The sequence below is a fragment of the Babylonia areolata genome, chromosome 10 (assembly GCF_041734735.1).
Source record: "Babylonia areolata isolate BAREFJ2019XMU chromosome 10, ASM4173473v1, whole genome shotgun sequence".
In the NCBI taxonomy this organism is placed as follows: domain Eukaryota; kingdom Metazoa; phylum Mollusca; class Gastropoda; order Neogastropoda; family Buccinidae; genus Babylonia; species Babylonia areolata.
In genome coordinates, this window is record NC_134885.1 from 26443856 (window position 1) to 26468023 (window position 24168).

Here is a 24168-nt window from a genome sequence, read left to right on the forward strand (position 1 = left end):
CTAATGCTATAGTCAGCCTTTTTTTCTTTCTTTCCTCAAAACCCAACGATCCATTGATGAACTAGGTAATTTTGTGAGATGAACTTGTGATTGGGTAAAGTGGGGACAGGTGAGTCATCGGGTCAGTTTTGTCAATGTAAGACATTTACATCAGGAAAACGTTTCCCTGTTCCTTTTTTTCCCTGTCAATGTAAACATGGGACCTGGGCATATCAATATGCTTCCATACCTGATTTGGGTTTATTTATTGATCCCAACTTTTGGGTTGTTTCAGTTTATTGCAATGGTGAGGTAATTACTTTGGGGTGGTGTCCATCTGAGTTTCGGTAAAAAGATGATCATCCAGTCAACCGAGCGCGTCGTTTCCTCCAACACGAATCAAAAGAGTGGTTCCTGTGACGGTGGTGTTAAAAGATAAGTACAGAAACGTTCTCCGACTAGGTATTACTCAAAGAGCTCCTGATCTTTACATTTTTTTGCTCGAAACATGAGTACAAAACGTATCTTCCTGGTCGGACGAAAGATTGTGTGACATCGTGATCACGTGGTACAGTCTCTTGTATGGTAATGGCGAACCCCGTACAGAGAAATCTTTGGGGGTCCGAAATGTCGCAGGAAAGGGCACAGAACAGGGGTAAAGATGGCGGCGCCCACGACAGTCCACATGAAACGAGTTTTGACGACGGTATCCTCTACTTGTCCAAAGAAACACTTTCCTCGGACGTCAGAGAGATCGGTGACGTTAATTCACTGCAGCTTGTGCAAGATGGCGGAGCAATTAGTCTTCTGTCTGGTGACGGGGAAGACATGGTGGATATGTACCCATACGATCAAAGTGTTAGCGAGAACGCCGAATGGGTGAAGACGAAATGCAAGAGTCTGAGCATTGACTTCGACGGAGTAGGTGAGGAAAATGTCGGTGACATACTTGGTTTGGGAACAGAATCAAAAGTGGACAACCTGATGACGATGGGAGGCCAGTTTCTGAGCAGCGGCATTTCTGAAGACAATGGAATCATCCTGTGTTCTGATGGTGTGAATCTTCCTGCATCCAGTATTTCTTCGGGAAATGATGCAAAGTGCTCTGACATTATCCCACTGTGCAGTTTGTCTGACGATCTTAATTCACGCACTGATCAAGTTCTCTGTCCACCCTCTCTGCAAAGTGCAGAAAATGGGTCCAATATATTGCTTGATTCAAGTGGTGGTGGACAGTCCAGTGTGTTCAATGATTCAGCCATTCCTGCAACACTTGAGAACTCGAGCATTAGTTTCACAACGTTTAGTAGTAAGCCAAACCAGAAAATGGACACAGTGGAAGATTTAACTTCATCAAACCAAATCAGTCTGCTTGAAACTAGTTTCCCAAGTCTAGCATCCACTTCTCAAAGTTTGCTAACAGGCACATGTGCAATTGCTTCATCAGTTTCAGACAGTAGTTTGACAGGTGGCATTTTACCAAACTTTTTAGGAATTGATACACTGACAACTCCAGGAAATGAACTGGGAGTTTTAACTGAAGGAAGTTCTGCTGGTAGTGCTGAAAATGAAAACTTGCAACAGAGTGTACTGCTTACAATACCGGAATCAGATCATACAAGTGTGTCAACAGCAGGAAGTGAAGAGTCTACAAAAATTGACCTTATGGATCCTACAAACATAACTTTGGCAATGATTTCAGTGTCAACAGATAAGGATGCAAATTCTACACAGATAGTTGTAAACACATCCCAAGGCCAACAGCTATACATGGTAAACACAGCAAACTTGAACCAGGCTTCAAGTAATGCTGTTCCTATAGCACAGCCAGTTGATAACATATCAACTGTGCAAGGAATTCCTGCTATCCAGTCATCAGGTTCACAGAGTACGTTTGTTTGGGTTTTTTTTGGAAAAAAAAAAAAAAAAATTGTGCTGTTACAGTGTTAGATATTGGTGCTGCAAAAAATCAAGCCATTCAGTTGTGCTGACTTGATATTCTGCATGAATCTGAACAGAATCTGCACATAAACTGGCTAAAAATAAGAAATAGTCAATTGTGACATTCATGTTCATCAGTATCATGTTTTATAAGAGAGAGAGTGTGTAATGTGAAAATCAGACTCGAGGCATACAGCTCTGAAGACAAGAGCATAAGTTTATAGTTTCTTGATATATTCAGTTTGATTAGTATGCATTTCAGTTAGATTGTCAGGGGAGGGAAATGGAACACTGATAGTTTTCAATTGGCTTTTGCCTTCAGCCCTCATGAACTTACCATTATTTGTTTCAGAAAGCTTAATCTTGTTCATCCCCCACTATCTCCCCTGTGCTATGCAATGTAGAAAATCATATATATAGTCATTAGTGCTTGTAGTTGTATACATACGTGCAAATGTTTGTAAAATTCTTCTGTATTTGTGTTTGCTTATTGATTTTTAATTTTTGTTTACAGGTATGTTTATATAATATTCCTAAATATTCCTTGACAGTTGTGACCCTGACAGTGACACACTTGATAATAAAGATATATTCTGTTCTATTTTGTTCTAATCTAATGTCTTATCATCATGTGACTCATGTAATTTGCACAAATTCAGAAGAAAGGAAGTGTTTATCTAGTCATTGTATTTCAGCTGTGTTCCAGGCCTTGATTTTGTTAGTAATTGATACAAAGTTCAATGCTAATGAAATAATAGAACTTAGTTTCAGGTTGACAAACTAATGAAAAAAAGTTTGACAATGACATAGATGAAATAACTGAAACTGATTTTTCAGATCAGTACATCCTGTTGCCTGTTGTGACAAGCGCAGTAGTTGAAGGCTCACTGCCGCAGGAAGAAGGGGATGGACGGGAAAAGCTGGTCTGTCCAGAGCGTGGATGTGGAAAGACATTCACGAAACTCTCCAAACTGAAGATACACACAATGCAACACACAGGGGAAAGACCTTTTAAGGTAACCATAAAGTAAATCTGTTCAGTTACAATGTAGCTATAGAAATTAGTAATACCTGTACCAGTAGTTGTATAATTATTGTTTGTACTGACTATCAGAAGGAATGGACCCAGACTGGTGTTTTCACTCATGTGTATGTACCTCATTTCTAGTACTATCACACTGAGAATTCAGATTTTCTCCGAGCAAGCTGAAGGTTGTGGAGAATAGTTGGTAAAGAGGAACATTATGGAGAATAGTTCGTAAAGCCAATCCTTCAGTCAATTACTTTTTTGTGAAATATTGGGTGGATACTGGTGTGTTTTTATTTCGTTTGTGTTTTCCTTTGTATTGTTAAATAGATATTACAGCATTCTGTTTAGTATATTTTCCTTTGTATTGTTAAATAGATACTACAGCATTCTGTTTAGTATATCAGACAAATGATGATGTATTGGAAAAACAGAAAAAGACATTGCTGCTCAATCAGTGAATGAAATATTCAGTTTGTGGAGATGCTTTGGAACTGTTTGAAAGCTTTGATATATCGCAATTCGCACAGCTTACTTTGAATAAACCAGTTTAGTGCATTTTAGACTTAGGTGACAACCTTGATAAAATATTGCTATAATTATCGCCTACAGTAATCCAGTGATGTCAAGCATCTATTCTGATTTTTCTTTATCAGAGTTCGGTACAATTATACAATGAATATAAATACTAAAATAGACTGAATAGTTAGTTTGATGTGTCTTGATTATGAAAATATTATTTAAATGAGCATACATCAGAATGAAGACCTCATTCTTCTTGATAATAACTTGCTAACTAAACCATGTGGATCACACGTGAAATAGTGGTTTTGTATTTGTATTTGTATTTCTTTTTATCTCAACAGATTTCTCTGTGTGAAATTCAGGCTGCTCTCCCCAGGGAGAGTGCGTCGCTACATTACAGCGCCACCCATTTTTTTGTATTTTTTCCTGTGTGCAGTTTGATTTGTGTTTCCTATTGAAGTGGATTTTTCTACAGAATTTTGCCAGGAACAACCCTTTTGTTGCCGTGGGTTCTTTTACGTGCGCTAAGCGCATGCTGCACACGGGACCTCGGTTTATCGTCTCATCCGAATGACTAGCGTCCAGACCACCACTCCAGGTCTAGTGGAGGGGGAGAAAATATTGGCGGCTGAGCCTTGATTCGAACCAGCGCGCTCAGATTCTCTCGGTTCCTAGGCGGACGCGTTACCTCTAGACCATCACTCCACATTTGCAAAAAAGGGTTCAGAAACTTTTTACAGGAAAGACTGTAGTCCTAGTTAACAGATACATTTTTTGCAAGCTATGCAAATGATGGTGGATAGGTTTAACAATAAAGACTGATCTCTCTTGTTTGATTATTCATTTAAGCATGAAACTTTATTGAAAGTGAATGACAAACAATGTTGAAATCACAGCCCATTTGGTGCTAATTCAGTCCATCTGTCCAGACAGCTCTATTTAGCAGGTGACTATGACTGACAAGTATGTGCAGAGTAGTTTTCATTTTTCTTTACAAAAACATTTACTTTCTGTCTATCAGTATCTCCTGTAGACTTTGTGCTAGAATTAAAAAAACAAAACAAAGCAACAACAACCTTTGAATCCTCAGAATTCCCTGGCAGTGGGAAAGCACTTTTTGTTGTTGTTGGTTTTTTTGTGTGTTTTTTTTGTTGTTTTTACAAAATTCTTAGGACTGAATCAGTGAATGGGTTAATCAGTAGACTTATGATGATTTTTTTGTAAAGAGAGACAGAGAGAACAAACAAAAACAACAACAAATAATTGCATGTCAGCCACATGTGAATGAAAATATGTCACTGGAGAAAAACTTAAATGAAATTACTTTGCAGTGTTCCAAGGAAGGTTGTGACTGGGCTTTCACCACTGCCTACAAACTGAAGCGCCACGAAGATTCACATGAAGGCAAGAAGGATTTCTACGTAAGTGTGATGGTGGCACAAGATCAGACATTGTATAGTCAGATCAGGCCAGTACTTTTTTGTATTGAGTTATCAAGTGGTTAGTGTTTACTTGTTTTCTATAACTTTTTGGTTTTTCCAATTGAAATAATGTTTAAGAATTATTTTTACTTACACAGGTACAGATCTTCTCTTGAGAATCATGTGGCATGAAGCAAACTGCACATTTGAATTTTAGAGAATTGCAGAATTTACCTCATGCACTCCATGTGCCAGATACAAACATGATCTACAATATTTATTCTATTGGCACTGGTTGAGTGTGTTATTTATGACACGTCAAGTATGAAGAAAACTTGCTTGCTAAAAACATGATAAATTCTGTAACTGTGGACAAGGATTTGGCCACAAAAATTTATGCTGCATGGATTTAGCATGTTCTTGAAATGATGTGATTCTATTCGATTGGTTTGGTTTGTGGAGATTGTCCTTTTTTTATATTGTGAACTGGCAGAGTTGGTATTGAACGTTCAAAGAAAAAAGATTTTTTGCCTGCATTTAAATTTATATGTTAAAAGTACAGTTGTGGCTTTCAAGTCTCAAAGGAAGCAAATTTGCTGGGAAAACTGTATTGTGTGTGTGTGTATGTGCGTGTATGTGTGTGTGTAGGTCGGTCCGCGGCCACTGTGGCTGTGGTTAACAGCGCAGTCCAGACCCATAATTTGACCATTTTCAACTCGCTCGTTTCACTACCAAACTTAATTAAATGACACCAATCTTATACTGGAATAAAGTTCATTCTTTCATCTATCTTCCTGTGGTATTTGTTTTTATCATTCGAGTCAAACTGGTATGTGCCGGGCGTTTAAACACAAAGGGTGTCGCGTCGATTTTTACTGCGGTGACAGACTCCGCCGTGCTTGCCGCGCGAGCAGAATAACATGTGTGTCACTCGATCGTTTCGCGCTGCATTGTTTGGCCATGTATAAATTTAGAAACTATGTCACTGGCAAGCCAGGATTCTCAAGTTTAGATTTGCTAGAAATTTGTTGGGGTTTTCACAGAAAGTAGATCTGAAAGTCGCAGCGAAAGTGTGAGACTGATGTTTGCGACCCTATAACATACGAACCAGTGTTTCAAATCACGAGCAAATTACAAGAAAAGAAAGTTTAAACTATGCACTTTCAAGTGCAATTCATGGCTTTTCTATAAAGAAAGAGTCTCGAACGCGCTTTGGAAGAAAAACGAGTGACCGATTTCGGATCCCGCAACGCTGCTCGACCATGGCGGCGATCGAAGCCGTCTGCTCGTCATCATCGTTTGAAGAATGGAAAACACGCCAACTTACAGGTTTGTAAGCAAATTTTTTTTCAATATGTTTATTTTGAAAATAAAGGTAAATCATATTTTTTTAATATTTTTGTGGGTTTGGATGAATCCTAACAACTTTGCTTCAGCAGTGTTGATGTGTAACTGGGAACAGTAACGCTTCGTCAGTCACGTTATTTTTTTTAGCACAATTATGATCTTTTATTCAAAAATTTACCGCGATCGACAGCTGTATCTAGAAGATGAAGTGTCAGATTATTCAGTAATTTTTTTGTTGTACAAGGGTTTTGAGTTAGTGAGAGCGGATTGATGGTTTAATATTGTGACCGACGTCGGACAGCATGGGAACACGTGTATCTTTCCACTTCTGTTCTGGTCATCAAACGCCAAGACAATTTCACGCGTCTGTGTGTGTGTGTGTGTGTGTGTGTGTGTGCGTGCGTGCGTGCGTGCGTGCGTGCGTGCGCGCATTAGTATGTATCTTATATACTAAGAGTGTATGCACAGAGTTAGTGTCTGTTGAACTGATGTAGCATGCATACATGAGGTTGCCTGAGTATGGATTAGTTAGTGTGTGTGTGTGTGTGTGTGTGTGTGTGTGTGTGTGTGTAAATGATTTAAAGAATAATTAACTTATATGATTAGTAAACATGAAATAAGTTTAAGATATGTTGTTACATAAAACTTACATCAATTTAAGTGAAACCATTACAGTGGAGTAGTAATGAAATTAGTAGATCATGTATCAGTGCACATTCATCACACACTCATGCACACACACATATAAATGATATATATGCAAAAGCATCTATGAAATGAAAAAAAAAAAGTATTTTAAAGCATTAGAGCTGTCTCAAATTTCATGCCTGTGTATTTCAGATGATGATCAGTATAAAGCCTTAAGGGCGACTGTTGCACACAGTGGACGAAGAAGACCACCATCAGCACCCAAGGTTCCATCCAACAACAAACTCTTGATGCAGTTAAATATGTTAAAGCATCAAGAAAACAAAACCTGGGGGGAAAAGGAACATTTTCTACACAAATTGTTCCCAGAGTGTACCTTTCCACGTGTGGTGTCAATAGTTAAGGAATTCAGCAAGTGTGAAACGATCAGTGGTGCTGAATGTTTTTTACAAGAAAGGAAAGATTCATGCATCTTCCCTGGCCCCTCCTGTCAGAAGTTTGGAATTACACGTGCAGATCTTTTGAAAGGAACTGTAGAGGACTGTGAGGCTTTACTCAGTTGTCCTATTGGTCTTGTGTCTGAAGTATGTCACTTAGCTAGGATATTGAGGATAAAGGATGCAACATTGCATAAATGACATCTGGTCAGAGATTTGCCACCAACCCAACAGCTCAAATTAAAACTGGGGAGGCTCAGAGCAGATGAGGCTCGCCTGCGTAAAAACAGAAGTAAACCAGGGGGAGTAGAACTTCCTTTTGAAAGTGCAGAGGTCATCAGAGACAGCAGGAAGAAGCAAAAAAATGTCAGCTACCTCCTACTTCAGACCCAGAGCCAGCATGCAGCAAAGAAAAAAATGAGGACATTATCACACAGGAACTAAGAACAACGACAGAGGAGGTGTCATTTCTTAAAGCAAAACTGAGTGAAAAAGAAAGGGAACTGCAAATCAAGGATGCTGAAATGACTGGACTTCTGTTATGTCAAATATACACATTTACAATTACTCTGGTGATATCTTACAGCATAGTATCATCATGATTGTAAAAAACTTGCTCATTTGTTACTAAAAACCATATACTTTGTGACTGTTTTCATTGTTATTTGCATTTCTGATAGCATAAAGTCTTCCAAAAAACTGTATTCTACATGCTTTTCTGAACATGCACATATCTGAAATGTTTTTGTAGCTTGAAAACTTTCTGAGATATCAGCATTATAAGTCAGCATGTTATCACTGTGAAATCAGGCCATTCGACACTTGACAAAACTGAATATTTTGCTATTTTGAAGGCACTGTCTCTCTCTAAGCATGTTCTTGAGTAGGCCAGAAAAAATTCAGCATAAACTAGGTATTGGTGGAACCAAGTACAGCAAAGAACAATGTGGTAAGTCTTCATCTTAAAATTTTATGACAGTCTAAAAATAGCAATTTGTTAAATCTGTCAAAACGCGTCATTTTTGCACATTTTTAGACGCCGTTTTCTTAAAAACTACTGGGTATAATGCAATGAAAATTTGCATGTGAACTTAGTTTTTTATGTTCTTTCCAATGGTGTAATTAGTTTTTAGATATGTTGAATTTCAAAATTTAAGTGGTCCTACCTAGTGTGTGTGTAAAATGTTTGAAAATAAACTTTTGATATCTAAATTAGAAAATAACACAGCTGCTTTGTATTCCATAATTCTTTCTTTACTTTTACATTCCACGATTTTGATTACTGCAACTCACATTATCACTATCAGTCATTATGATTATGGGCCAGAAGGCCTGAAGAGTTTTTTGTTGTGAAAGTGTAAACACATGATTTGATTTTGACAAGAAAATTATTAGCTTTTGCTGAGTATGTTATTGTGTGTTTCCAGTGTGACTATGAGGGTTGCAATCGGAAGTTCACCACCATCTACAACCTCAACTCTCATCGACGCCTGCATGACCGTCCGTGCACAGAAAAGTGTCCGGAGGAAGGGTGTAATGCTCGCTTTCCAACAAAGCGTCACCTCGAGTTACACATGAAAACTCATACTGGAGACGAAAGAACATATCGGTCAGTAAATGTCCTGTCATTAAAATTCGTTTCTCATCTAATTCTGTCATATGTTGTTTTTTGTTGTTGTTTTTTAGGGAAATACTTAACATCACAGATTGTTTTTCAGACGTCTAATCATCTTGAATGCTGTGTGAAATGTTTGTAAAGTCATGCATGTAATCTTGCTCAGGTGGAAACCATTATACTACAGCATAATTTATTACTCACAGCCAGAGTTTGTAACAATTTGGAAATAATTGCTTGGAACTTATTGCTTTACTTCATTTATTAGACTAAAAGACAGCTTTCATTGTGGTATGTGTGTTTTCAGGTGCCCGTACCCTGGTTGTGAAACAGTTTTCCTGTCTGCGTTGAACATTGGCTCTCATGCCCGTATTCACAAAGAGCGTGAACCAGACCTGCGGTGTAACTATGAGGGGTGTGGCAAAGTGTTCGATCGTCTGTGTCGCCTGAAACAGCATGTGAGACAGCACACAGGAGAGAAACCATACAAGTGTGACTTTGAGGTGAGTGTGTGAATGTACAGGAGCTCAGGGAGTATCTGTTTAAAGATTGGAAAGAAGATTCTGAGAAAAGACAAGGTCACTGGTGAGGTTTAGAGAGAGATTTTTACACACCTTTGATTTGCATGGGGCTTGACCGAAATGGTTTCAGTCATATTTTCACAGCATAGAGACTTCAGATGATTCAGTCATACATATTTTTGCTGCACGTACACAGTGGACACAGTTTTTTGGTATTGTGTATGATTTTCAGCTGACTGATGAAGCTCTTCAGAGCAGAGGGCTCCTTGAAATTTCCAATGTGGATGTAAGGTTGGGGCACACCATATTTGGTGTGCCACATTGATTTTTTTTTTTTCCCCATGGGGAAAGACAGTTTTCTGGAATTTCAGCATTTTCTTTCACGGTATCTGGCTTTCAGTAGAGGCTTTCATATCTGTACACAAAGCTTTAAGCCTTGTGTGCAGCAAAAAATGGGTTGCTGATGGGTCATAATGCCAAATTTATGTTTCATGAAAATATTCTCCAAGTCTGTGTGTTGTTTGTAAGTGTATATGTGTGTGTTGCCTGTTGTTGTAAGTGCATAGGACCTTTGATTCTATCAAAGTGATTTGTGTTATGTTGCTCAAGTGTATATTAGTTTTATCATTGTTGTTTGCTATTAACTGTGTTATTGAAATAACTCTTCGATTTGAAGGCAGATACAATATTTGGAAAAAAAAATGTTGATGACCTGCTCTGTCTTGTTAATCCAACAGGGTTGCACCTGGGCCTTTACTACAGCTAGCAAGTTGAAGCGACACAGCGCTAAACACTACAACTTGCGCAAGTACAAGTGTGACCAGTGTGACAAGAGCTTCATGCGGCCAGAGCACCTGAAGGGGCACCTGGTCACGCACACAGGTGTCAAGCCTTTCGTCTGTCCTGTGGATGGTGAGTGAACGTCTGGATTGAGATGATTCAAATTTTGTAGAATGAAAACTGTTTGATTGTTTTCAACATTTTAAGTTTCTATTTTGCAGAAATGAAGGGCCGGGATGCTGGTTTTCAGGTTCCTGTGTGAACAACTAAAGCTGTGCAATAGTCTTCAGACATTTTCACTTGCAAATATGCATAAGCAAAGAACAGGCATTCTGATTTTCAGGTTTATGTTTGACCATGTTATGCAGCTTTACTTTTGGGCTTTGGGAAAAGACTGCAAAATATCTTCGTGTTTCAACAGAAAGAAATCAGTTATACAGCAGTTGTGCTGGAAAAGAAAACTGTTCATTTAAACTAAAAGATAAGCGGTCTTCTTGGGGGAAAGAAGTCTAAGTTTTTGGAAACAGTATTAAAGAAAATAAAAAAGAAACTTTGGATATTGTGGTCACAGTCTTCCATTTTAAGTCCACAGTGTCTTTATTTCAATGGTTCAACTTCAGTGGTCATGACTTTTGCACCATTGGTTTTTCATTGTTTTAGTGCTTATGAAAATATGTTCTTCGTTGTGTAGCTTGTGGATAAAAATCTGCAGATGAGTTACAACCATTTTTCTTGCTGAGGAGGTAGATGTCAGTGGGGAAAAGAAAACCAGACTGATGTGAACTAAAGATTCTGATGAGCAATGTGTTGTTGGTGTATTGATGGCAGTGGTGATGATAGCGCAGGGGTCCTGAAAACAACCACACATGTGGGTTGTCTCCCCTCCCTGGGTTTGCGTGTGGCGAACTTGCAGGGTGGGGAGGAGTTGCTCTTTCTGAACTGCCACTGACATGAAGTTTTGTTATAGTCTTTGATAAGTCTGAGTGGCTAAGAGACATAGCACAGAACGTTTGCATTCCAAGCAGTTCTTTGTCATATTGGTGGTCTTGGCAGGAATGTGTGTGTGTGTGTGCGTAAAATAATGATGTGATGGTGCTGGTTTAACAGCATGGAGTATATAGGTCTTTTTGTCAGGTGGTCTGATGTTGAAGATCTTTACATAGCATTTGGCAGATAAGTCTGTACACTGGATGCTGTGTTGTTGATGATTTTACATGCAGCACATTAGTCTGTGGGGAAGGTTGTATGATGTTACCATTTTCCATCCAGTATTTCAGTCTGTGTGGGAAGGTGCCATTAACGTAAAAATACAGGGAACCAGTGTATCAGTCTGAAGATAAGGTTTGATTCCTGTTGCCAGTTTTACATTGTGTTTTGGGGTCTGTGTATGATGCAGTGTTGCTAGTTCTACATCAGGTATGTGGAGCTGTGTATAAATAATTCTGACATTGCTGGGTTGTTGTTGTTTTTTTATCAGGTATGTGGGGCCGTGTATAAATGACTGTGATGTGGCTGGTTTTATATCAGATAGATGTGTTGGGCTGTGTAAATGACTTTGATGTTGCTAGTCTTATATCAAATATGTGGGGCTGTGTTATAAATGATTGTGATGTTGCTGGTTTCACCTGCGTTCTGTCATTACGTGCATGTTGTTGATCTATTGCTGGCAGTGGTGATGATAGCGCAGGGGTCCTGAAAACAACCACACATGTGGGTTGTCTCCCCTCCCTGGGTTTGCGTGTGGCGAACTTGCAGGGTGGAGAGGAGTTGCTCTTTCTGAACTGCCACCTATGTAGTGTTTTCTTTTCCAAACATTCAGTGTCAGTTATTGGTTCGTCGTATTTTCTTTTTCCATTTTGTTTTTCAAATCAGTTGATACTTAGTCATGATAACTATGTCTTTTCACCTCTGGTTGTCTCATCACACATTTTGGACCATCAGTTTGAATCATTGACTGTAGTGAGAAGACATAGCACATATGCATGTCATTCTTGTTCCATTCAAGAATGTGTATTTATGACGGCGGTGGTCCTATTAATTCTGAAGATGAACTATTGGACAATTCTTTGATGTGTATGGAGATGGCTCTGCAGTCCACATCTTGATGCGTAGGGTCAGGCGGTCTGTAAGTGTGTTGTTGACAGTGATGTTGTTGGTCCTCTTCTGTGGCATTGAGGTTGTGGCACTAGTCTTGTCTCGAGTTTGATGGAATATTTGTCTAAAGCACGTCAGTCTATGTGTCTTGTTGGTTTATTGCTGGCAGTGGTGATGACAGCGCAGGGGTCCTGAAAACAACCAGAGCCATTGAAATTTTCTGTCATGGATAGGTAGTCAACAGCTTTTTTAATGAAGACTGTTGTGTTTTTGTTGAAAACTAAAGATTTATCTTGGAGTTCAAAAGATTTGTATTTTTTGTCTTTTTGTTTGTTTTGTTCTTATTCAGTGCCAGATTTGTTGTCGTTGACAATGTCCCAGCAATAATTTTATATTTAAATGACAGCTGTGTGTGTTTGTGTGTTACTGTCAGGCTGTGACAGCAGCTTCACGGCCAGAAGCAGCCTGTACGTTCACCTGAACAAGCACAAGGAAGGCAACAAGATGATCTTCTACTGCCCCATCGACGGCTGCAGCCGCAAGTACAGCACCAAGCCCCAGTTGCGTGCCCACATTGTCAACCACTACATGGATGTGCCTGAAGATGGGGTGGTGTCCAGACAGGAGATTGCCCAGGTGCTGAGGGCCTACGTCTCTGATGAAGACCCCGATGGCAAGGAGGGGACACAGATGGAAGGTTGGGTTGTGTGTGCCAGTTACCTGTAGATGCTGATGTCTTTGCGTTTGTTTGTTTATTTATTTGTAGTCTGTTCATCTAAGATGACGATATTAGACTGTATGTGTCTTTGTGTGTTAAGTGAAATGTGTAACATTGTCATGTATCTCCCATGGGTTGTTTTTTTCTCTAAAATAAACAGGTCTTGTCTTGACTTCTTCTGATGTGTAAACCAAGTGAGTGTGTTTTTTTTGTGTGTGTGTGGTTGTCCGGATTTAGTGTCTTTCTGTGTGTCATGTATCCCCCATGGGTTTCCGCTGAAATAAACATGTCTTGTCTTGTCTTGACTTGACTTGTCCTGATGTGTAAATCAAGGGAGTGTTTTTATGTGGTTGTCCTGATTCGTGTGTGTCTGTATGTTTGCACATACAGTAATGCTTAGTAATTTTCTCAGCAGCCACAAGTGTAAGAGACTTGGCAGAATGTTAGAGATGGATACAGCTTGTATTGCCGTTCGTGAACACCTTGCCTGTGTCAGTATGTGCCAAAGTTATAAGTAGTTTTCTTTTAAAAGAAAATAAAGATTCTGATTTAATTTTTGGATTTGTAAACCAGTCATGTTTTATAGGCATTACTTTCTACATTGGTGAACATATTATACAGTATGTATTTCAGACTAGATCGATAATTCAGTATCAAAACAATAAAGTATTTCTATCGAAGTTGTCTCCAGAACACAAAATCATACAAATGGTTTGCAGGAAATCAGATAAGGGGGAATGTCTTTTATCAATGCAGTGTCTTGGTGTGTTACAGTTTCTTTGAAGTGGTGTTGAAATGCTGCAGGTTTGAGGTAGGAAATGAGTTGATAGGGCTGGAAAAGGGGGCCGGGGGGGGGGGGGGGGGGGGGGGGGGGGGGGGGGGGATTAAAAAGAAAAAGAGCATCAACAACAAAACTGTTTTTGTACATGTCTGATCAGGTGTGCTGTGTGTGACAGGTTTAGGAGGGGAGGAGGAGGAAGGAGGCCAGTTCAGAGAGGGGGGCGTGGAGATCACGCATGACCAGCTGACCAACGCAGCTGTGTCTCAGCTGCTGTCCATGCCAGTGACCATCAGTGTGGAGTCCTCCCAGGCCCTCTCCACCACCCCCAACACCATCACCACCACCACCACAGCCGCTGCCGTCCAGCCCACCATCAGGCTAGGTCTGAACTTTTGTTTAATAGTTTTGTTTAATAGTTTTGTTTTTCAGTTTAACCCTTTAGTGTGTTTACTTGAATTTTATTTGTTTTTTGATGGGTTGTTTTGGGGGGTGTTAATAGTTTTTTTACATCACTTTTTTTGTTTGTTTGGTGTGTGCAAAAAGATGCATGTGTGTAATGTTTCAATTACCTCAGGGGGGTTGTAGTGGGGAGGCACATGTGATAAACTTGTTGCCTTGCCTTACCTTCCAGTATTACAAAGATTTCAGTTTTTGCTATCTTCCCGGGAGGTTTTATCAGTCATTTTTGGATGATTTAAAAATGAAAAGAAATACAGTTTATGTACATCATTAACATGTTGCCTCACCTGTCAGTGTATACAACCATGGTTCTTGACATCATTGTCAGGAACAGAAGAACTGTTTCACACTCGGAACAGTTTGTTTACGTAAGTAGTAATGGAACATGACTTTCTAGCTATGTGACTTCCAGAATCCAGTTTTACTCAGTGGCTGGGGTGGGTGGGGGTGGGGGGTTGTACGTAGCAGAATCTAGCTTTACTCCGTGACTGAGTGTGTGTTGTGTACTGAAACCTAGTTTTACTCAATGGATCGATTTGTTTGTTGTGTTGCAGAATCCAGCCTGCGTCGCCCTGTGTTGAAGAACAGGAGCGGGTGTGCTCGAACCGATTTCCAGAGCAACCACCGCATCAGCAGTCAGGTTCGTCAACAGGTGAACCAGGAGCAGCAGGAGTCGGATGCTCAAGTCGCTGTGCCTTCAGACAATGACCTCTCCCTGGTGCCAGCAGGTGGGGGGTTGTTGTCCTTTTGTTCTTCCTTTGAGGTGGAAGGTGGCAGAATGTTTAACCCATTCAACCCTGGGAAGTTTACAGCCTCAGCAGGCTTTCATGCCATATGGATGTGGGGAAAAACCACTGAAAATAAACTGTTTTTCCTCCAGATTATGGTAGGCACATCCAGAAATACTGTAGACATTACTTCACTTTCATTATGGCTTAAGCATATGTAGGATCATGAGAATGTTTTAGTATGATGAATTTTGATGCCAGAGCAATGTGGAGTGCAGGGCTGAATGTGTTAAGAAGCTTATCTGCCAGTATATTGTTCATTAGAATCTGGGTTCGAATCCTGGTCCCGCCCTTTTTTCCAAGTTTGACTGGAAAATCAAACTGGGTGTTTCGTTGAAAATCAAACTGGGTGTTTAGTTATTAGAATGAGATTGCAAACTGAGGTCCTGTGTTCCCCACACACATCCATATCCAGGTTAGCTTGCGACGGCCTCCTTGCCTGCAGTCTACAGGGAACTATAAATGTTAGTTCACCAGGAGGGCAAATGCCAGAGGCGATCGGCTGTCAAATCACTTCTGTGGTGTTCATTGTAGGTTGTTTGTTTTGTTTTGTTTTTTGTTTTTTTTAATAGATTTTTTTATATACGAATTATCAGGTTCTTTAGGATCAAAATTAACAAGCTCTGATAAGGCCCAGTGTGGTTAACTAGGCTACAAGCAACAATGATAGTAATGATAATGTTGGCAGGGGTGAACTCGGACATGCTGGTGAAGCAGGAGGGGGAGATGTACACACCAACAGACTCCTCACTGGCTGCTCTGTCCTTCCGCGATCCTGACACTGGCCTTACCTTTGTCCACACTCAGCTCCTGCAGGTGTGTGTTTATATGTGTGTGTGTGTGTGTGTGAGAGAGAGAGAGAGGGGGTAGGGGGGAGAAAGAGAATGTTGTGTGTGAGAGTTATGAGTGTGTGGGAGTGTACGATTATGTGTTTGAGTTTGTGAGAGAGAGTATGTGTGTGTGAGAGAGTTTGTGTGTGTGTGTGAGAGAGAGAGTGTGTGTGTCCGTATGTGTGAGAGAGAGAGAGTGTGTGTGTATTTTCCTCTATTATTCTTTACAGTGAATATGTTTTAAATAAAATCTGTGATTCACCAAACAGGGTTGAGAATGAGGGTTTTAGCCGGAATGTGTGATGTGATGTGACTGAAACCTTTTTGTCTTCGGGCAGACTGCTTTGTGGAACCAAAATAAACGAAGTACAGCATCTGATCGGTTAGTTGCTGATCACCATCCAAAAGTGGGCATACATATACACATGCACTCACACTCGCTTTCTCTGTGGATACACCCCACAGCTCCTGAAAATGTGCAGAAAGTAAAAAGGATCTTGGTGATCCTCTCATAACAGTTTGGTGTTCGAGAATACAGGTTTGGTGTTCGAGAATGCAGGCTTCTTCCAGAATTTAAAAGTTTTTTGATTTTTTCAACAAATGACATGTAAGGTCTGGAAAAGGACATGAAAAAGAGTGGGGGTTGGTTTGGTCACATCTGTGGGAACACTGCTACTATGGAGTGTTTGTGTGTGTGTGTGTGCAGGATGACCCACCACAGACTGTGTACTACAACGGGGACACATTGGGGCTGAGTGGGGACAGCAGCGACCTGAACACACACAGTGTGCTGGACATGGTGCCTTCACAGTTCACCAACACCACTATCAACCTCAACGACCTCGTTTAGCAGAGTTCCACCAAGTTCACCAACACCACCATCAACCTCAATGACCTCATCAGCAGTTCACAGTACAACACCACAGTCAGCCTCAATGACCTCATTTAGCAGAGTTCACTAACACCACAGTCAAGCTCAGCAGCCTCGTCTAGCAGAGTTCCACCAAGTTCACCAACACCACCATCAACCTCAGCGACCTCCTCTAGCAGTTCACCAACACCACCATCAATCTCAACAGCCTCGTCTTGCAGTTTACCAACACCACCATCAACCTCAACACCTTGTCTAGCAGAGTTCACTAACACCACAACACCACCATCAACCTCAACACCTTGTCTAGCAGAGTTCACCAACACCACCATCAACCTCAACCACCTCATTTTGATTCCAGCACTGCCTTCCTGCCACCTCAGACATGCTAAGCAATGGGACCACTCTTCTTCTTTTCTTTTCTTTTTTTTCTTTTCCTTTTTTGTTGTCTGTGCACCTCAGCATCTTCAACAGACATTGCAAATCATCTACTTAATCTCAAAAGGTGTGGTGACTGAATGGTTAGAGCGCTGAATTCATACCTAAGTTTCCCGAGTTCAGTCCCTGTTTTTGCCACACGTGGTGGGTTAAGGGTGGAGATCTTTCTGATCTCCAAGGTCGGCATATGTGCAGACCCGCTAGAGCCTGAACCCCCTTTGTATGTACATGCATGTAGAAAATCAATAGTTATGTCTCTTTAAAGATCCTGTAACCCATGTCTATGTTCGGTGAGTTGTGGAACCAAGAACATACCCAGCATGGGCATGTAAATAAGAGCGTAGCTGCCTACATGGTGGGATAGAAACAATCATTCACATAAAAAAAACCCACTTGCACATAAGTGAACATGGGAGTTGCAGTCCACGAAGGTAGAAGAAGATTCTACTGAATCTGTGAAGCTGAAGCTGGTTAGCAGTCACCACCGTTAGTAATCAAATCTGACATGTTAGTGACAACACTGGTGGACATGGGTGGTTCGTACTCAGTATAACTTTGATGACGTTCAGTGATTCACTCTCCACTCAGTATAACTTTGATGACGTTCAGTGATTCACTCTCCACCTGTTCACAAGTCCTGTTTCCCACAGACTTTATGACAGGAATGCTTTGAACGCATGAATATTTACCATTGTAACAAGATAGCTTGTTCTGGCATTACTCTACTTAAATCTATGGTGTTGGTGTATTGTTGCTTTTATTTCTTTAGTGACACAGAAAGTAAGTCAAGAACATTATGTGAACAGTATTACACAAGGAAAAATTGGCATAATTTTTCACCATCTCGGCAGCAAAGAAAGTAGTTGATGTGAAATAAATCACAGGGGAAAAAAAAGTTAATTGTTCTCCCAGTGATCTTTTCATATTAAAAGTTTCACAAAACATGATTTGAATATCAAAATATTTCTACTTGGCGGCCATGTCAGAATCCGTGGTTTGCCATGACAAATGATTTTAGTTTACATTCATTAACATATTCCACAAAGAAAATAATCTGCTCTTTTGCATATTACTCTTCAGGTTGTGAGATATTGCTTTATTTACATTTAAAAGGGTAGGATGAACATTCAGACTGCTTTTATGGGTTTTAAAATGTTTTAGTTACATAGTTCTGTTCAGTTGTACATATAAATGATTGTGAATTGACACCACACCAGTTGGTATGAATACAAGAACAAATGCTAATGCTTTTCGTTGTTTTAGTGTTTGTTCACTGCAAAGGCATTCACACATTTAAAAAAAAAAAAGGCAAAAAAAAGCAAGTGGTGGCATGACCAGATGAGATTGGACATGGCTTTAGTTGCAGGGATACACAGAACTTAAATTTGGCAGCAAATATGTGATGCAATGTAGTATTTTGTCAGCATAATGCTCTCAGTTATCTTATGCCCATATGGTTAAGCAGAACTGTGAAGTTTCAGTTAGATGGGGGTGTCAAAGTATTGGGACTGATCTGTGTTCGCTTCTGCGGCCAAAAAAAAAAAAAAAAATTAAGATAAAAGGGCAGGTTCCTGACCAGTGTGTAAACACAGCATGTCAAGCCAAGAGAGCCAACTGAACACTACAGAAGAGAGAGCAGGGATAGGAAACCGGGAATCTGAGAAAGTATGAAATTACTGAGTGGCCAAACCTGACAACAACCAAATTGAAAATGAGTCAGGATAGGGACATAAAAACAAAACAGATGGAAAATGGAGTGACAGAGATTAATTATTCAGCAACAACCAAAATGGAAAGGATTTTATTAAGTCATGCTTGCACATACGTACATACATACACGTGTACACATTTTGTGCATCCTGTAGGCATGTATGAGCCTAATTTGGCAAACCTTCACACATTATGTACATCCCACAAACACAGTGAGCACCTGGACCTATTTGTACAGCTGGACGCACACCCACACCCCTTCACACACACACACACACACACACATGCACACATACATGCACAGCCCACAGAAGCCTAAAGATCTCATTTGGCGCGCTCTACAGAAGCATATTATTGCGTTTAGAACATTGTGATGGCAGATGTGTGGGACATGAGTTTGGTGATCAAACAATGCTTTCATTTCACCAAGAAAACAAGCGTGAAATACTTTTGTTCTTTGAATTGGGCATATTTGCATTTATATATGTGCCTGTTATCATTTGTGTTGACTTGTCTGTCTATTTTTTGAAACAGTTGGATGGATGAGTGAATGTTTATGTTATACATTTGGAATAGTTGACGTTCAACTGGGATGGCATGAGGAAGAGTGATGCAGATATGCCTCAAAGTACATGCACATTTTATGGACTGGCTACCAATCCTGCCTATGTTGGCACATTTCAAAGGTTTGTGCATTAAAATGATCTGATTTGAAAAATGTTGTCTGTCTTCACATACATCTGCTTGTGTGAATAGTGTGTGTGTGTGTTGTTTGGGGTACAAAGACCCATTGAGGGATGTAACTTAATGAGTTGATTTCACGTTTTATACAACAGTACTAGTCACTTGTTACATGACTTCACTGCTAGAGATTGTAAAAGGAGGAACTTGAGCCTCACACTCTTTCTGTTCTGGAGAACTGAAACCAGTTTACCTGTTCTATTCCATTCCATTTTAAAGATCCCAAACAAACAAATTTAAACATTACTGTCATGCAAAAATCATTTCAAAATTTGAAATGATACTGTTAATAAAAATGCACGATACCACACACTCAGGTTGAAGCAGTCATAGTAAGCAGAAAAGCACACTCCACCCATGTGAATTTTCTTGGCCGTCAAAGAATCTTTCAGTCTGCTGTGGTGAGAGGGCGTATACAAAACAAATCCAGGTCAGCAATATCGCCAGTGTACAACTTGTACAAATGCCAAAATAGTGTGCTGCAGGTTGATGCCAGGAAATAATGATATAGTGGGTTTTTATCACCAAATGCTTATATCATTTGCAAAATTTACTGCTGTTCGTGTAATTTAAAGTAGGGCTGCACATCCAACTGTAATTATTTGTAATTATTCCTCCCTGTCAATCTCACACACTTTTTATTGGTTGGCACAAGACTTTGCAGTAGTGTGACTAGAAGTGAGTGCGTGTGAATGACAGGCACATCAGCTGAGTGGTATGTAAAAGCATTAGACTTTCAATCTGAGTGTCCTGGGTTTGAATCCTGGTCACAGCACATGGTGGGAAAAGAGTGAAGATTTTTCCTGTCTCCCAGGCCAAAAGATGTGCAGACCTGCTAGTGCCTATCCACCCTTCATGTGTATATACATGCAGAAGATCAAGTACACATGTTAAATATCTTGTAATTCATATCGGCGTTGAGTGGGTTATCGAAACAAGCACTTACCTGGCATGCATCCCTCCCCCCTACCTCTGAAAACGGGAGTATGACTGCATAAATGGCAGGGGTAAAAGTAGCTTTTTACATAAAAGCCTACTTCTGTATATGAGAGAATGTGTGAGTTACAACCCATGAAGGAAGAATTGTGTGTGAATATGCTTATGTTAGAAGATGGGGCCTCGGTATATATGTGTGTGGATAGAAGATGACAATGAAGCTGTCAGATTTATTTATTCATTGAAATTAAGCAACTTAATGTCAACAGCAAAGTGAGAACTGTGTTATTATTGTTTCTCCATTGCAATGGGAAATCATTTACAGCTTAGTCTTTTGTGGAGGACTTTGACTCTCAAACTAGAAGGCAAAACTGTGCTGGCTCTTAGTGGTGCAGCCTTGGGGGCTGGTTGGCCTTTGGGAACCAAGCCAATGCTGATTGTTCTAAAACCCTCACGGCTGAGAGATTGGGGGTGTAACTTGGGCAAGACACTCTCCACTATAATCAAATTCTAGCCCAGATAATCACGACAGCAGTTACTTCCTCTGCTATTCTGACTATCATATATTGATGTTCTTGAGCGCAACAAATTTTGTTTGGACATCAAGTGCGAGAACTTTTTTTAATATTGTTTTTTTTTCTTTCTTTTTTTCTTTTATTCTTTTTTTTTTACAGAAAAAATCAAAGATTTTTATCATATTTTTCAGCACATTGCCTTTACACAATTTTATTAATGGAGATGTGGGTATGTGGACATCCACCTTTTCTGCTAAAGGGAACAAATCCGCAATATGGCCAAAGCAGAGTTTCGATAGCGTCCCTTACATGGACTTCCCATCTGCTGATCCCCTCTTTCTCTCCTCTTTCTCGCCCCCTGTCTCTCCCATCCTACAGTATATGTATGGAGACATTAGTGTGTATCTGTGTGCGTGCATGTGTGTGTGTTTTCGCGCGCGCGTTTGTGTATGAGTGTGAAGGACACACATACACACACACATACACACGGATAGAACTCGAAAATGGTTTTCACACCTTTCAACCTTTCTTTTCACATATTCCGATAATTATGCTGCACAACATTGCTTGCTGCTGCGTGTGATGGATATGTGCATGAATATTTTCCTGTCTTATTTTCTCCTCCTGTTTCGATAGCATTGGTACATATGGTTTTGATTTTGCCTGACAAAAGTAACATACGTTTTTGTTTTGTTTTTTTCTTTGAAGCAGACGTCAAAAGCGTTTCCAGCAGGCTATCTTTTCTTCTTTCTTTTTATGGATGTGTGGTTTATATATATATATATATATATATATATATATATATATATATATATATATATATATATATATATGACGATTTTTTTCTGGATTTGAGTTAATATAGATAATGTTTCTTGAGTGCAGCAAGTTTGCGTGGATATCATACAACACACACACACACACACACACACACACACATATATATATATATATATATATATGTTTAGATAGATATATAGCACACACACACACACACACACACACACACACACACCACGAATTATGCTAGAAGGAACCACAGGCAGAAGCACAGGATTGATTGAAAAATCTTTGTACATGAACGTCGGTTTGATTCGATAAAAGAATAGCGGTTTGTTCTCTTCATTTGTCATACATACATACTTCATATAATATACAACACACACACACACACACACACACACACACACACACACACATATTTGTCATACATACATACTTCATATAATATACAACACACACACACACACACACACACACATATATATATATATATGTTTAGATAGATATATAGCACACGCACACGCACGCACGCACACACACACACACACACACACACACACACACACCACGAATTATTCTATATATATATATCACTTACAGTGAAAAAACGTTAAACTAAAGAAAGAACGAACAACACACACATGCGCGCGTGCGCGCGCGGAATAAACCTAAAATAAGGAAAAGAGGAGAAACAATGACGACATGGAAAGTAAGGAAAGCGTGTGAATGGGATAAAAGTATGGCAGAGGCTGGAAAAAAAGAATCGTCATTGAATCCGAAAAAGAAAATCCCAAACGAAGCACTTGAATAAGATTTGTCTGAAATTGGACACAACTTGTTCTTAGAATATCGTTTACAGTACAAAATACGTCAACAACTAGTACTACAATATCGATAATGGGTGATTATCATTGTCGGTAAAACAGGGGATCAAGGAGAAGGAATTCCAGTTGAAGTTATAACGTGTATTACTTTTCTGGCCGGCCCAACACTCGGCTTATATCACAGGTTGACATAAGTTTACATTTGGGCCAACAGCAAAGTGAGAGCTGTATTATCAATGGTTTCTCCAGTCAATGGGAAATCATTTACAGCTTAAGTCTTTTGTGAAGGACTATGACTCTCAAACTAGGAGGCAAAATTGCACTGGCTCTTAGTGCTGCAGCCTTGTGGGCTAGTTGGCCTTTGGGAACCATCCCAACGCCGACTGTCCTAAAACCCTCTTGGCCGAGAGAGTGAGGATGTAACTTGGGCAAGACACTCTCCACTATAATCAAATTCTAGCCCAAATAGTCGGAACAGCAGTTGCCTCCTCTGCTGTTCTGATGGTCATAGTCGGACACGACTGACTGTCACACACACACACACACACACACACACACACACACACACACACACACACATATATATATATATATATGTCATATATATATACATTTCTGGCTGACTTGAATATTTGTCTCCCTGTATTTGACAAGGCATAACGAAACGGAAATATTTTCGTCATAGATATCATTTTTGAACGCTGAGGAAAGCGTAAACATTTTTGTGTGTTGAGAAATATTCACATGGTTTTCGTCCCTTCTTTAACACGCCACATTCCTGTCAGTTCTCTCTGTCTCTCCCTCTCCCTTTGTCTCTGTCTCTCTGTCTCTGTCTCTCTCTCTCTGCGCCTAAAATCTCAGTTACCCTTGAGTTATAAATAAAGTTTTTGAATGTGTGTGTGTGTGTGTGTGTGTGTGTGTGTGTGTGTGTGTGTGTGTGTGTGTTTTAAAAATCTCTGTGCCTAAAATCTTTATCCTTGAGTTATCAAGTTTTTTAATCTCTCTCTCTCTCTCTCTCTCTCTCTCTCTCTGCGTGTGTTCGCATTAGTGTGTGTGTGTGTGTGTGTGTGTGTGTGTGTGTGTGTGTGTGTGTGTGTGTGTGTGTGTGTGTGCGCGAGCGACATAGAGAGAGCGTGTGTGTTTCTGTGTGTGCTTGCGTGCATTTGCATCAGTTCAATGTGTGTGTGTGAGCGCGCGTGCGCGTGCGCGTGCGCGTGTTACATCAGTGTGTGCGTGTGCGCGTGCATTTGCATCAGTACATTGTGTGTATGTGTGTGCGCGTGCATGTGTGTGTGTGTGTGTGTCTCTGTGTGTGTTTCTAGATCTTCCCCCCCCCCCTCACTCTTGTCTCTCCCTACCGCTCCCTCCCTCCTGCCCCCCCCCCCTCCGCCCCCCTCTCTCTCTCTGCGCACTCCACACTTCCTTACATCTGCCTAATG

At 40.1% G+C, this 24168-nt stretch overlaps 1 protein-coding gene across 1 annotated transcript; it reads left to right on the forward strand.

Annotated features, from left to right (window-relative positions):
• Window positions 1–346: 346 nt before the first annotated feature.
• LOC143286917 (uncharacterized) lies at window positions 347–18961 on the forward strand. Its single transcript, XM_076594866.1, has 11 exons — window positions 347–1867; window positions 2758–2936; window positions 4804–4893; window positions 8753–8934; window positions 9248–9443; window positions 10199–10373; window positions 12769–13032; window positions 14010–14216; window positions 14848–15021; window positions 15770–15897; window positions 16618–18961. The coding sequence occupies exons 1-11, from the start codon at window positions 562–564 to the stop codon at window positions 16759–16761; spliced, it is 3045 nt and encodes a 1014-aa protein (XP_076450981.1). The 5' UTR covers window positions 347–561; the 3' UTR covers window positions 16762–18961.
• Window positions 18962–24168: the final 5207 nt, after the last annotated feature.